Below are 15,863 nucleotides of genomic sequence, written 5' to 3'. Positions count from 1 at the left end.
TAACTTTCGGGTGAGACCATATAGACAAAATAGATGGGCAATGAAGAAAAAGATGATTGGGCCAATGAGCATAAAGGGCAGCAAGTAGGGATGGCAATGGATCCGGACCCGACCCGGATCCGTGGATCCAGATCCGTTTTTCACTAGCTCATTTGTAACATCGTACTTCGTTGTTTATAATTTTATTTCAAAATATAAGTTTATAAGTTTGTTACTTTGTGTTTTTATATTAGTTGTATAACTTTAATATAGGTTGAACTAACTTAATAACCCCCGACGGAAGTTTGTAATGCATTTTTTTATCCAAACATTACATTTATTGCAAAAAATTAGGCAAAATGTATTGGACCCGTTTTGGACCCGGATTCGTTGAACCCGTCGGATCTAGATCCGGGTCTTCATTTTCCAAACCCTACGGATCCGGGCCGAATCTGGATCCTAGATACAAAAAGGGATCTGGATCCGGGTCCATCCAGACCCGGTCCAGATCCGACCCGTTGCCATCCCTAACAGCAAGCAAGCACATCTAAGTTTCGAGGGTGGGGGGAAGGTCAAAACCCTAGCGAACCCTCGAACCTCGAAACGCTAGCCGCTAGGGTTTCGAGAGTGTGAGGGAAGGTCGGCCGACGTTTTTAAGGGGAAGGAGAGTGTATTATATGGTTTTGCGTGGGTGGTGGAAGGTTCTCCGGGGAAGGGAAGGGTGACGACGGGTGGGGAAGATGCGTCAAGGGCCAACGATTTCCGTCGAGGTCGTGGCTGGGCAGTGGGGTGGCTCGTGGTGGCTGGAAAAGTGAAGAAAAGGGGTTGTGTGGTGGTGGTGGTGGTGATTCCCTTTGTTTTTATGAAAACAAACAACATACTACTTGGAAAGGGTTTTATTCCATTCTCTTACATTCCCTTTGTTCATTACATTCTGATTCCCCCGCGTGAACCAAACGGCCCCTTAATGTTACTTGGTTGAAAATGGGTGAAGTAATTTTTTTATTTATACAATTAATTCTTGGCCCCGTTAAATTTTTTTGGTAAAATAAGGCCTGATAACCATCTGGGTCTGGGGCTTTAAGAGCCCATATCATGCACAACAATATCAATTTCACACTTGGAAAAGGGCATAGTTAGCTTAGCCCAATCATCCGAGGAAAATGCTAATGGACTTTGGAAACCCACGACTAATTAGTATGTTATAAACGCTTATTTGATAAAATTTTAGTACATGTTGTAAAGGCTTTCCCACCATGAAAATGAGCCATGGAATTCCTAGTCCATCCTCCGGTGACCCCTTCCCTTCCTCCTCCTCCTCCATTCTTTATCCACCTTCTCCAACAAGCTAGCTTCCTCCTCCTTCCTCCTCCACTTTTAATCTACCTTCCCCAACAAGCTAGCTTCCTCCTCCACCTTCTTCAACAAGCTAAGCTTCCTCCTCCATTTTTGATCCGGCCACCTTCCTAAACAAGCTTCCTCCTCAATTTTTGTACCACCTTTCTCAACAAGCTATCTCTCTCTATATATATAATGGCTATCCTACACCATATAATCATGCAGCAAAATAATGGGTGGCATACTGTCAACTGCAAAGAACTTCGTGACCAAATGGTACTCTCATGCAGACATAATCTACGACAGAATGATTAAGCCTCACCTCCACCGTATTTTTCCTCGCCCCACTCCCACCCCTTCATCCTCACGCTCATCATCCTCCTCATCATCTTCTTCTTCTCTTTCATCATCTACCCCACCTATGAAAAAAAAAGTAGTGTAGCAAATTAGTTCTTTCATTTCCTGTAATACTTACCCGCTCTTATAAAAAAGTAGCTTACTAAAGTAGCTTGGTATGTTTTCAATTTTAGGTTTTTTTAATTTTATAGGAGAATGATAATTTCCAACTTTGTAGTTATATATCAATTCACATACATACATGTACGTGTTAACTATGTATAATTCAATTTTTACGTAGTTACACGTAATTTTTAAATTTTTCAATTTTCACGTAATTTGTTAATATATAAATAATGTTTATAACCGGTATACAAACTCTTTGCATCTCATTTTCAAGTTTATTGTGATGTTTAAAGCAAGCAATCCTAGAATATAGAGTATAAATATAATCTTGTTTGTATAGGAAGGTATTTCGGGTTTCATTCTTAATCATTTGTCGCTGCTAAAGGCATTTGATTATGTCGCTAACTGTCTGGTGAGAAAGATGATGCCAGATACTGCTGAGACAGTCATAACTGAATATGACAATCGACGAGAGGCTTGGAAGGATGAGAGAGATGAGCAGCGGCATGATTGGATGAGCAGAAAAGAAGACCGAGATGAGAGAAATGAACAAATGAAAGCACGAAGAGCCAAAAAAAGCAATTGGAGCAGTGAAGACAGGATCTTTTCATTTTCCATCAGATGATGATGACGCACTTGAATATCGCCATGCTGATTTCCCCTCAACCACCATGGAAAAGATTGAAGAGGGGGAAAAGACTGCAGGGAGCGAAGAGACTGCATGGACCGAAGAGAATGAAGACCCCTTGACTAACTCTGAGTCCAGCACTTAGTGCTTTTTTCAAAATATATTAATAACCTAAGACTTAAAACATATGAAGTTGTCATTTTCCGCTATGTCATCTGCAATCAAATCTGCTTCGTTACCCCATAGGGTCACCGCAACCTTGTTAAACCTGCAGTTTTATGTATTTCTGTTAATGTGCATTATGGTTTTGAGATTTTTTTTTTTTCTTACTCTTCATCTTGAATTTGTATTGTTCGTGTATTTGCTAAGTTGTCCTGATTCGATTCCACTTTGCTTTCAACCCCTATAAGCTGTCCAATGACCTCTGCATCCAAAAATGGCTAGTATATGTTTTTTTTTCCCATGATGAAGGTAGGTGTATTAGGTTGGGCGTTTTTTACCTGTGAGTTTGTCTACCTTGTTGTTGCATATCTACTAGTTGGTTGAAGGGTTGTAAGTTGAATTTGTGGAATGGAATGGAAGCTATTGTTTCGTCTTCTTGAATAACTGATGTGAATGATGTGAACCATATAATGTTAGGATGGTCTATGCACCTAGATGAATAATTGACACATGTCACTCTGTTATTTAATATTTTCCAGCTTTTTACAAACTCTTAAAATAAAGAAATTTTTATAATATCCTTTAATTATTATTGCAAATATTTTTGACACCATTCATTCCATTTTATTATTGATTTATATCTTAGAATAATATCTTTCACAATTTTTTACTCATTTTGGTAAGTATGATTATATTTTATTAATAAACAATAGACTCATTTTGAACATAAATATTGTTAGTTGTTTATTTTTACTAAAAAAATATAACAATTGAATATTAATATTCTATTCATCGAGACGAATCAAATAAGACCCAACAAGACTATGTTATGTCTTATATATTAAGAGTAATTTAGAAGATTTTCTCACATTATGAATATAGTGTCAAAATTCTAAATGGGAACTATAAAAAGGGGTGGAGGGAGTACATATAGTCATATATATTTGGACTAATGTATTTTCCATATATACTTTGAGAATTCTTGGATTACACTACGAGCATTATTATGAAAGATCATGCATAAAAATATTTATAATACTACATTTTTATGTATTAATATTTAACTATTTATATTTAGGGTCAAACATTAACAATTCCATTAAGTTTGACTATGTCAATATTATGAAATGGAGGCAATATCAAATACCTAAAAATATATGCACATTGTGTTCTTTAAGACTTCTTTCAAAAAAAAAAATATATGCACATTACTCTCTCTCACGCACAAGCAATCAAATATATTAAATGTATAATACTGTTGTAATTTTTTTTTTCTACTCACTCATGGAGTACATAATAGTATTTATGGTGTCAAACTAAAAAAATTGGTCATAGTTTGCTATTTATATACAAATAAAAATTTCATGTGCGAGCTTACTATAATCATTTTAATGTATATTCGTATTATCAAATTTACTTCATTTACATACATTCATACAGACGTTGGAAACCTAATCACAAACGCACGTGAATATAACAAAAAGGTACAAAGATACTATAGAACAAATACTAAAAATTTTACCCAATCAATTACTGGTTCATAATTTTAAGTAGGAATGACAATTGGGCGGTGCGGGTAACCCCTCCTTCGTATCCATGCCTGCCAAAATTTTTCATATCTTTGACCTATCTGTCACCCGCGATGGGTAAAATTTTAACACTCACGCCTGCCTAAGCAGGAGACCCACACCCGATCCACAACCGTACCCATACATGTGGACATCCACTACCCGGCTGCCTGTTATTCGCTAACCTAATAACATTTGTTTGATAATTATAAAATATGTCATTAATTATGCTATCTAAATTATTGTAAATACATAATTATAGATAATATATTATATAAGTAATAAGTAGTCAAATTATATAAAAGCAGTTCTTCATCATTACAAATACAAAAAGAATTACATAAAAAATTAGTGATATTAATAAGTTGAGTAGGCGGGTAATTAGCGGGTAGACGGGTAATAGACGAGTATGACATCAAATCCACCGCTTACCCGTTAGCCACAGTGGGTATGACTTATGTACCCATATCTGCCTACTTACATGCCTAAGTTGGACCATACCCGCTCCAACTAGGATGGGCGTGTTGCGAGACTCGAATTTTTATACCCACTTGCCATCTCTAATTGTGAGTCTATAAATAATTTAATAGGTTAAATAATAATGGAATAATTATGTAAATACTAGCGTTAAATTGTGCTATGATATTTTTAGGAGCTATATATGTTAGAGCGTAGCTTTTGATTTCTACTTCATCATTATACTTAATAATTATTTTGATAAGTAATTAATACGTATGAACTTATTATCTATTCATATTTCGGAGTATTATTAATGTATGATATTCTTCTTGATACTTTACTAAGTAATTGCGTTATAAACGACTATTTAAGAAATCGAGAGATTTTTTTTGGAAAAATTGCCGGGAATAATCCCACCTTCGGGCCGTCTGCTAAAAATAATACCACTTTTGGATTATTTTTAAATAATCCCACCTTTATACCTCATCTGCTCCCAATGGTTCCAACCGGTCAACTAACTTACTATATCAAGTTACCTTACACGTGTAAGTTTGTGATTGGTCAAAAAAATTATTTAAAAAAAAAAGTTTTCATTTTTTTTAAGAAAAAAAAATAAAATTAGCTGAATAATTGAGCAAACCACCCATTAGCCCCAGCCACCCTCCCTGAAGCCTATTCCCACCGGCCTTGCTGCCGGAATCCCCTGCCCCATAGCGCCGACCACCGGATCAACTCCCCCATCAGCGCCGACGCCCTCCCTCCCCCTCTCCTGAACCACTAACCTCCCTTCCACCTTCACGAAAACCCTATTAAAACCAACCATCCCCAACCCTCGAAAACCCATTCTCCGCCCCGATATCGACTCCCCTCCCCTTTTCCCGTTCCGATTCTAGCTGCTCTCCCCTTCCCCCGTCCCGATTCCGTCCTCTCTCTCCTTTCCCCGGATCGAGTTCGGCCTCCCACATATTTCCCTGCCACGATTTTGTCCTCTGTCACTCTCCCTTGCCTCGATTTCGGCCACCCAGACCACCTACAACTTAACGACGGGTCCAATCTAATGGTTTCGCAACTCCGTCGATCAACTGTGGCTGGCTGGAGCTGCAGTCCTGGTTGCTCCGTTTATATTGGGGTGGCCTGGGGCTGGCTGTTTTTTTTTAAAAAAAATTTGATTTTTTTTTTTAATTTAAAATTTTAGACAAATTATATTGTATGGTGACACATGTACTTTAACCTAAAAAATAAACCCAATTTAGTAGGTAACCGGTCACTTGGGACTGTTAGGAGCAGATAGGGGATAAAGGTGGGATTATTTAAAGAAAATCCAAAGGTGGGATTATTTGTAGCGGACGGCCTAAAGGTGGGATTATTGCCGATAATTTTTCCTTTTTTTTTTGCTTCCAACATTTTGAGCTAAATAATGATCGATTAGATATATGACTTTGGATATTTTGAGATTATATGCTAAATAAATGCTATTTACTTATTAATCATTTTGCAAAGAAGAAAGTTAATTGTTAGCAAAAATTGTGCCAAAAAATTATGACAAGCGAATCAATGTGGAGCTTAGAGGTGTCAATTTTGAGTGTTTGAGTCGGGTTCGGTGAGGTCGGGTCTGGTCTAATTTTAAATCAGAGTCTTCCTAAATTAATGTGTACATGAGAGTCGAAATCTAAATCGAATATTATTCGGGTTGATTTCGAATCGAGTTGGTCAGGTTAAGTTTTACTCCGTAACACCTTAGTGGAACTAACAAATTTCATTTACTAGCTTATCTTATATTTGTAGTACTATATATTAAATAAGAAAAATTTATGCCAAAATTTATAACAAGTGGATCAATGAGAGCTAACAAGTATCATTTTATGACTCGCTTATATCTGTAATATGTTTTGTAAAACACAAAGTCTTATATGTGGCTGGCTACACCGTGTGGCAGGGGTTATTTCGTGAGTGTAATAAGGGTTACTTGGTCATTGTTAAAGGGGTTACTTTGTCAGTGCTATAGGGTTACTCGGTTAGTGTTACAGGGGTTACTCGGTTAGTGTTACAGGGGTTACTCAGTTAGTATTACAGGGGTTACTTGATCAGTTTTATATGGTTACTTTGTTCTTTTATAAATGGACACACGGTGTTGCTGGCCACACACAAGACGGATTGTTTGTAAAATTTGTCATAATATATTACATAATATTTTTGGTTAGTTTTAAATATATAAATTATATATATTTAAACATAAATTTTATTGAATTTGATTGATTCTAAATACTGAAAATGAATCATTTATGTAATCAGCCAATGATTTTATTCGGATATAATTTATTCTAATACATTTATTTAATCAACCTTAATACTCCATTTTCAATTCCCTACATATATAATTATTACTTTTTCTTTAAAAAAAATTGTGTAACTTCTTATAAAAAAACTAAGGGCCTGGTTACTTCAGCTTAATTTCAGTTCAGCTCCAATCAATTCAGTTCAGTTCAGCTCCTAATTTCCTTCTCTCATAAAATATTTAGTTCAGTTCAACTCCAATCAGTTCAGTTCAGTTCAGTTCAGCTCAATTCAGTAAATGTGAACATGTCCTAAGTAAAAAAATATTTAAACTAGCAAAAAAGTATGCCAAATATTTATACTTGATAACTATTAAATATTCCATACAGTTCTTTGTCAAAAATTATTCCATACAGTTCTATAATTAATAATTAAATATTATCTAATATAATCTATATGAAGATTATTCTCATTTTTATAATCATTGAATTTTCATCATATTTTAATTTTATATAATTAATACATACCTATATGCTATTATTTTTTATTCATTCATATTTATAAGAATACAGGTCATAAAAAAATACATTACCAACATTATTGATTAGCTGATGATGAATTATGTCTTTCATTCATATAAATCTTACAAGTAATAAATATCTTTTATTCAAATGTTATTTTACAATATTGATCTACATCTATATATTTGTGTTGTATATTCAGTCAGTTGGTTGTTGTACGACTATTATGTAAAAGTTTTTGGCACAATGCTTAGGAAAATATATACATGTAGGTAAGATATGAGGTTCTTATTGTGTCAATAAAGATTAAGTGATTGTGACGGGTAAAATAGATATTAGGTTGTACAACTACCAGGGTCTATTTTGTTCACCTTATTTTCACTTATTTCAGGTGTAATAAGTTTAGTTAAGTTCAGATAAATTCAATTTAGTTTTAATAAGTTCTAATAGAGGTTAACCAAGTACAAATTACAACTAAAATAAGTTTTAGTAAGATGTTAAGGTCTAATAATCGAGTTCAAATCGGTGAAAATCAGGTGAATAAAACACACCCTAAATCGGTTAATATGACAAGAAGATTTTAGTTTTAATTCCCTCTACAGGAGATAGAAAATAACTTTTTTTGAATAGAACATAATAATTTATTCGTTTTTTTTGACAAGTTATTCGTTTTTCAATTAATTAAATAACAATATAAAAAATAAAAAAAGAAGTAAAATATAAGAAATACAAATCACAAAGTACTATTCATATCACATTCCTTAATTTTTGTATTAGCCATTATTGTCAATGAATACTTAAATAATTAATTTGTTTATGTAAATAAGTCCAATATTACTAATTTATATATTATTTATCAATATCGATCTATACATATATATTTGTGTTGTATATTCACTCAGTTTTTGGTTGTGTAATTGTTATGTGATTTTTTTAGCAAAATCCTTACACAAAATATATACAGGTAGATAAGATATAAGGGTACTATGTTTATAGATTCGGTGATTATAATGGGTAAAATAGATATTATATTGTATAACTATTAGACCGATTAATATGAAGAAATTTTTTTAATTTTGAATCCCTCTACAGATTACGGGTGACTGGAAACGACTTTCCTTTGCTTGTATAGTGCATAATTTATTCATTTTTAATCAATAAAATAACAATATAAAAAATGAAAGGGAATAAAATAAAAGCAATGCAAATGACATAAAATAATTTTCATATCACATTCCGTAAAAAATGTACTGACCATTATTGTGGTAATTGGTGAATAGAATTTTAATATTTAATTTTTTAATGTAAATAGGTCTATTTTTACTAATTGAATTAATTTTGTTTTGTTTTTATGAAATCAAAATTTTGATTTTTAAACCGTGTATCGAACGGGAACTATACTACTATGTTATTTTAAGCTATATATTGATAATACTAGTAAATCAATTTTTGAAAACTCGACTTATTTACTATTTATACGGTCAAAATAAACCTCGTCGTAACCATGTGCACCGCGCATGCTTCGGGGTGATAGCAATAATTACACAAATTACTCTTTTTTTTCGCGCAACAGCTCTCACACTTAAGAGTTAAGAGAGGCCACTCTCGGGAAATCATCCTTTATATCTGTGAATCGAAAAAACTCTGAAATTCACAGAAAATCTTCACCAAAAATTGAATTCACTTTACAATCCCAATTTTGATTCTATAAACTAATTCCTTCATCATTTCATTCTTCGATCGAGTTGTTTGATCTGTTTTCATCGTACATTATCAGGTTAATTTCTCTCTCCTCTTCTCTGATGTCTGATCATTTTGATTTCATTTCTTAGATCGATGATTTTGATTAATTGCGATTGTTTTGTTTCAATCTTTCAATTAGGGTTTGTGATTTGCTGAATTTTATTAGATCTAGTTGAAATGTAGTGTGAATTTGTCGGTAAGAGCTTGTTATCCAGATTAGGGTTCTTGTTTGTTAATTTTTTGATTGTTAGGGATAATCTGTTTGTGGGTTTGATTTTTTTGTTATGATATGTTTTGTGGGATTGAATTAGGGGAAATTTAGCGTGTATGATGTGTTGATTGTTGGTGGTATTGAGTGAATTGTTGTGATTTGTTATTGAATTTTGATTTTCGTTTATCAGATCTGAGTAAAAGGTATCGAATCATGGAGAAAACTTGTACGCTATTGGTGCACTTTGATAAGGGCACACCGGCATTAGCCAATGAGATCAGGGAGGCATTGGAAGGCAGTGATGTGCCGGCGAAGGTAGATGCAATGAAGAAGGCTGTCATGCTTTTATTGAACGGTGAGACGATCCCACAATTATTCATCACCATTGTTCGGTACGTCTTACCTTCAGAAGATCACACTATTCAGAAACTTTTGCTGCTTTATTTGGAAATCATTGATAAGACTGATGCTAAAGGGAAGGTGCTGCCTGAGATGATTTTGATTTGCCAAAATCTAAGGAATAATTTGCAACACCCTAACGAGTATCTTCGAGGTGTTACGCTTAGATTTTTGTGTCGATTAAATGAGAGTGAGATCATTGAGCCGTTGATCCCATCTGTGTTGCAAAATCTGGAGCATAGGCATCCATATGTTAGGAGGAATGCTATACTTGCTGTCATGGCTATCTATAAGCTTCCACAGGGGGAGCAGCTCTTGGTAGATGCACCTGAGACCATTGAGAAGGCGCTCTCCACTGAGCAAGATCCATCAGCAAAGAGGAATGCATTCCTCATGCTCTTTACATGTGCCCAAGAGAGGGCAATTAGCTACCTATTTACCCACATTGATCGAATCTTGGATTGGGGTGAGCAGCTTCAGATGGTGGTTTTGGAGCTGATCAAAAAGGTTTGCCGGACCAATAAGCATGAGAAGGGGAAGTACATAAAGATCATTATATCTTTGCTCACTGCCCCTTCAACAGCTGTCATATACGAATGTGCTGGTACCTTAGTTTCTCTATCATCAGCGCCTACAGCTATTCGGGCTGCTGCTGATACTTACTGTAAGCTACTGCAGTCACAAAGTGACAACAACGTCAAGCTTATTGTGCTTGATCGTTTGAATGAGCTGAAGACTTCTCATAAGGAAATCATGGTTGAAATGATTATGGATATTCTTCGTGCTCTTTCTAGTCCTAATCTTGACATCAGGAGGAAGACTTTAGATATTTCCCTTGAATTGATTACTCCTAGGAATGTTGATGAAGTAGTTCTCATGCTGAAGAAGGAAGTGGTGAAGACTCAAAGTGCTGATCTTGAGAAGAATGGAGAGTATAGGCAAATGCTTGTTCAAGCCATCCATACGTGTGCTATGAAATTCCCAGAGGTGGCTAGCACAGTTGTCCATGTGCTAATGGATTTCCTTGGAGACACAAATGTTGCTTCAGCTATTGATGTTGTGGTCTTTGTGCGGGAGATCATTGAGACCAACCCCAAATTACGGGTCTCCATCATAACAAGGCTTCTGGATACCTTTTATCAGATCTGTGCAGCAAGAGTTTGCTCTTGTGCTCTGTGGATTATTGGGGAGTATTGTCTTTCTCTCTCCGAAATTGAGAGTGGAATTGCTACTATTAAGCAATGTCTTGGAGAACTTCCATTTTACACTGCCACTGAGGAAGGGGAGGGCCAGGATGCTCCTAAGAGGGACCAACTAGCCAGCAGTATCACAGTCTCTTCTAGAAAGCCTGTGGTTCTTGCAGATGGAACTTATGCCACTCAAAGTGCTGCCCTAGAAACTGCTATGTCCCCCCCTAACTTGGTTCAAGGGTCGTTGGCTACTCAAGGAAATCTGAGATCTCTGTTGCTATCTGGTGATTTTTTCCTTGGCGCTGTTGTTGCCTGCACTTTGACAAAGCTTGTTTTGAGGTTGGAGGAGGTTCAACCATCCAAGGTTGAAGTGAACAAAGCAATAACAGATGCCTTACTATATATGGTGTCCATGATTCAGCTTGGGCAATCACCTGTTCTCCCACACCCTATTGACAATGATGCTTATGATAGGATTGTTCTCTGCATCAGACTTCTGTGCAACACCGGGGATGCAGCTAGAAAAATTTGGCTTCACTCTTGCAAAGAAAGCTTTGTTAATATGCTTGCTGACAAGCAATTCCGTGAAACTGAGGAGAGGAAAGCCAAGGCCCAGATTTCTCACTCTCAACCTGATGATCTCATTGACTTCTATCATTTGAAGAGCAGGAAGGTTAGTGTGAATTTTCTATTTATTTATGGGTGGTGGGTGTATGGTAGAATCATGTTTATCAAATTTATCAGATAGGTTTAGATAAAAACGACAAGATTATTTTTTAATGGTATGAATTGTGTGAATACTTTTTTTCTTTTCAATCTGCATAGACCAGTAGACTACATTTATCATACAAAATGGGTTGTTCTTACTGTATTTATTCCAAGTTTAAATTAGCTTTTATTTGATACAATAAGCGATAGGGACAGAGTTAGCAGACATAAAAAAGTTCGAGCTGCTCTCTTGTTTAAATTTTCGAGTTCGTTATCTTGAGCTTTCCTTTATGCTAGTGTGGAAGAAGACTAATTTGATAACGGCCTGTATTTTTTAAAAACTGGCATCTGCATTTATCATATAGAATGGTTGTTTTGAATGTTTTCGCCGCAGGATTTTCTAGGTCTTTCATTTCTCGTAGAACGTAATTAAAGGTTTTTTTTTTTTTTTTTTTTTTTTTTTTGGCATAGTATACCTAGTTTAAGTTTTATATGCAGTTGAACTATGTTCGAAAAGTGCTTAGGATTGCCTTATGCAGATAACTTTTTCCAATAACTATAATTATCACAGATTATCTTGCCTTCCTAGATTGTTCATGTGGTAAATGTCTTTGCATCCATTAATGTCTCTTACTTCCTCAGGGCATGAGCCAGTTGGAATTGGAAGATGAGGTTCAAGATGATTTGAAACGTGCAACCGGAGAATTTACCAAGGAAAATGATGATGCGAATAAACTTAATCGCATTCTTCAGCTCACAGGGTTCAGTGACCCAGTTTATGCCGAGGCCTATGTTACAGTTCATCATTATGACATTGTCCTTGATGTTACTGTTATCAATAGAACAAAGGAAACCCTGCAAAACTTATGCTTGGAATTGGCAACCATGGGTGACCTTAAACTTGTGGAGCGTCCACAGAACTACACTCTGGCACCGGAGTCAAGCAAACAAATCAGGGCTAACATTAAGGTCTCCTCTACTGAAACAGGAGTTATATTTGGTAATATTGTCTATGAGACTTCAAATGTGCTTGAACGTAATGTTGTTGTCCTCAATGACATCCACATTGACATTATGGATTACATTTCTCCTGCAACCTGTGCTGATGTTGCATTCAGATCTATGTGGGCTGAGTTTGAATGGGAGAACAAGGTATGCGTTATATTCACAGTGCTCAATGTATTTTCAGATTACTTATTATTTCTAGGAAATGCTTTGTTATTTGGATTTCTTAGCGTGTTATGAAAAAGAGCTTATACAGTCTGCTCTGTGTTTGGTATGATTATGATATTTTTAAAGTTATGTTATTTTCCGGCTGCTTGGTCTATAGCTATCTTGTGGTGACTCTTTGTTAGACTAACATTTGGTTTTTTTTGGACATTATTTGTTGGCTTCTTTCCAACTTGCCATTTTAGGAGAATCTTTGTTGAAAACTGTTGTGGTTGAATTGTATGGTTTGTAATTACTCTTATTGATATATTTTATATGACAATGTATGCTTCTTATATGTAGCAGATCATCACTTGGCTGCATTGGGACTAACTTTTCTTCATTGCGTGTCAATTGATAATTAGCTTCTATATTGTGTGTCAATTGATGAATTAATCCCTGTCCCTTACTCCCTAAGTGGGGGAAAACTTTGATCACATAATTTTTGAACATCCTACTGTTTTCATCCTTGGTCCCCAGGTCAATTCTGAAATAGATTCACATGAGTTCCTTTATATATTCTGATTTCTTCTGTAACAACACTTGGTGCTGGTGGACTAAACTGAGTCCTTTAATTAGTTGTCGTCGTGTATATGAACTTGACATTAATTGGATGAACTAAGTTAAATTGTAGAAATGTGTGGATTCCTCAATTTTACCATGCTTGTTTATTGGGTGAGAAAACAGTGGAAAAGTTAAAATGTCGAAATATCCATATTGTTTTATTGAGCTTAGTTTTCTTTTCAAGATCAATGGAATAACCGGAGGGGGGGTGGGGGAGGGGAACTAAAAGATGATTACGATTCTACGTACAATTTAATAGTTTTTCTCATCAAACAAATTTTGAATAAGTCAGTCAATCAATCAATCAATCAAAGCCTTAATCCCATAAGTGGGGTCGGCTACATGAACCAAATTTCATTATTTCGTGTAGTCATCGACCAAGATCTTCCTCCTCCCTCCCTTACGATCCAATGCATCCTCTCCATAGTTTTTGACTTTTTTCCCTTTAGTTTAAGATTCGTGAACACATTGAATGTGCCAGTTTAAGACTGCCTTCTCTTTGCTTATTTTTAAGAGTCGGAAACTAAACTCTGGTTCCTACCAAGTTTAGTCACATATGTCATTTATTGGACCTCCAGAACAAAGTTATCACATAGTATTTAACCATCTTTGCTGCTATGACTTGTTTTTGTCTGGAATTGCTATTTTTAATTTCTAACTGAGGTGTCTTTGTAAATTATTTAGCATGCCTTGTGTACTATTACTGTTGTCCTCTTGCAACATAGTCATTAGGTGTTTTCAGGCTCCTACAAATTGTATGATTGATTATGTATCGACATTTAATGACTGGATACGGAGTATTACACTGGTGTTTTGTTGGTTTATGCTTTTTAAAAACTGCAGTGTTTCCCCTTTTCTGAAGGCTAATTCCTCTTTATATCAACCCTGATTTTAATATTCAGTTGGGATGTGAATGGCATTTGCTCACTTTAGTATCATATTATTTTCCCTAATCAGGCTTTTAACTCTGACATTACCTACAGGTTGCTGTAAACACTGTAATTCAAGATGAGAAGGAATTCCTGGATCACATTATCAAGTCGACTAATATGAAATGCCTTACTGCACCGTAAGTCTTGTGATGCAACTATCAGCTTTATCTAAGAACCCATATTAATGATTTTGCTTCAACTAGGATTAGATATTTTCTCGCACTTATTGATCTGTTTTTCTGTTTGGTATCAGATCGGCCTTGGAAGGAGAGTGTGGTTTCCTTGCTGCAAACTTGTACGCTAAAAGTGTCTTCGGTGAAGATGCTTTGGTGAACGTTAGTGTTGAGAAACAATCAGATGGCAAGCTCAGCGGTTACATCAGAATTAGGAGTAAAACACAAGGCATTGCCCTCAGTCTTGGGGATAAGATCACCCTGAAACAGAAGGGAGCTGCTTGATCAATACTTCATCGTTACAGTATAGGAGTTTCCCTGTTTCTGCTTCACCATCATTCATTGTGTCATGTTGCTATCGGCATGACTGTTGCATATCCTTATACGCACTTGTTTTTTAAAAGAGGGAGATTTTTGATTTTCCTATTGTTAATTTTTGTATTTTCAGTTTTCCAGTGTCGGAAAGTTAGCCTAAAGCGGATATTCATTTCTTTGTCTTGAGATGTATGTCTTATGTTTCCCTCATTTTGTGCTTTCAACTGAGGAATACTTTGTACAATGTAGACCTCTCCCTCGAGGTCATATGATTAGCTGTTCAATCTTTTCTCCATTGCCATTTTCTTCTCTCAACATTATTTAGCAGTTTAGCACTTACATCTTTCTAGCTCTCTGAGTGCTTTCAGCAGAACACAATTAATTGCACATATGTAACTTGGTTATTTCCCACATTAAGAAATCCCAGCACGGTACGCATCTTTTGTCAAATTATGTGTCATCTTATGTCTCATTACCTCTAATTTTGCCAGACTTCATTCACCACACTCCAAGGAGATGAAACACATTGGTAAATGATTACAATCTGAACTTCAATAAATGTGTTGGCTAACAGAAAGTTTCATAGGGACTAACTTCATAATAGATGTTACACAATTTCGCGATTTTTGTTTATGTTTTGGCCTATAGGAGTCAAGATAAATAAGCTCCTCCTGTATATGTAGGTTGATAAACTATGAACTTTTTGTTGCCGCTTAGTTTATCTTCCAGTGGTTGAACTGCTGCTGTAGTGCATGCTAGTGCCAACAGCATAGAACAAAATCCAATTGCTTGTAAAATCTTCGTATAAAAGCTAAGTCAAAACTTTTCTCTTACTTTTAGTTATCTTATAATTAAATGTTACTCCGTACTACTTAATTAACTACAATTCTTATGTTCCGGTATATCTATCAAACACGATATTTCATCCAAAATATTCGTCCGACCAAGCCGCAGCAAGTTTTCCACATAAGATCATTAGTTATTATTTGCAAGTTTTCTGATGGTATAATTTTTCATTCAGGACATCA

General features: G+C 35.4%; 1 protein-coding gene across 1 annotated transcript; it reads left to right on the top strand.

Moving 5' to 3' along the window:
* Positions 1 to 8,947: 8,947 nt before the first annotated feature.
* On the top strand, positions 8,948 to 15,147 carry LOC145570199 (coatomer subunit beta-1-like). The gene is made up of 5 exons (XM_081629226.1): positions 8,948 to 9,168; positions 9,536 to 11,607; positions 12,285 to 12,794; positions 14,399 to 14,484; positions 14,601 to 15,147. The coding sequence occupies exons 2-5, from the start codon at positions 9,559 to 9,561 to the stop codon at positions 14,803 to 14,805; spliced, it is 2,850 nt and encodes a 949-aa protein (XP_081485352.1). The 5' UTR covers positions 8,948 to 9,168; positions 9,536 to 9,558; the 3' UTR covers positions 14,806 to 15,147.
* The last annotated feature ends 716 nt before the right edge of the window (positions 15,148 to 15,863 follow it).

The sequence above is a fragment of the Chenopodium album genome, chromosome 12, assembly GCF_948465745.1.
Source record: "Chenopodium album chromosome 12, dcCheAlbu1.1, whole genome shotgun sequence".
NCBI lineage: Eukaryota > Viridiplantae > Streptophyta > Magnoliopsida > Caryophyllales > Amaranthaceae > Chenopodium > Chenopodium album.
This window is presented reverse-complemented; position numbering and strand designations above follow the sequence as displayed.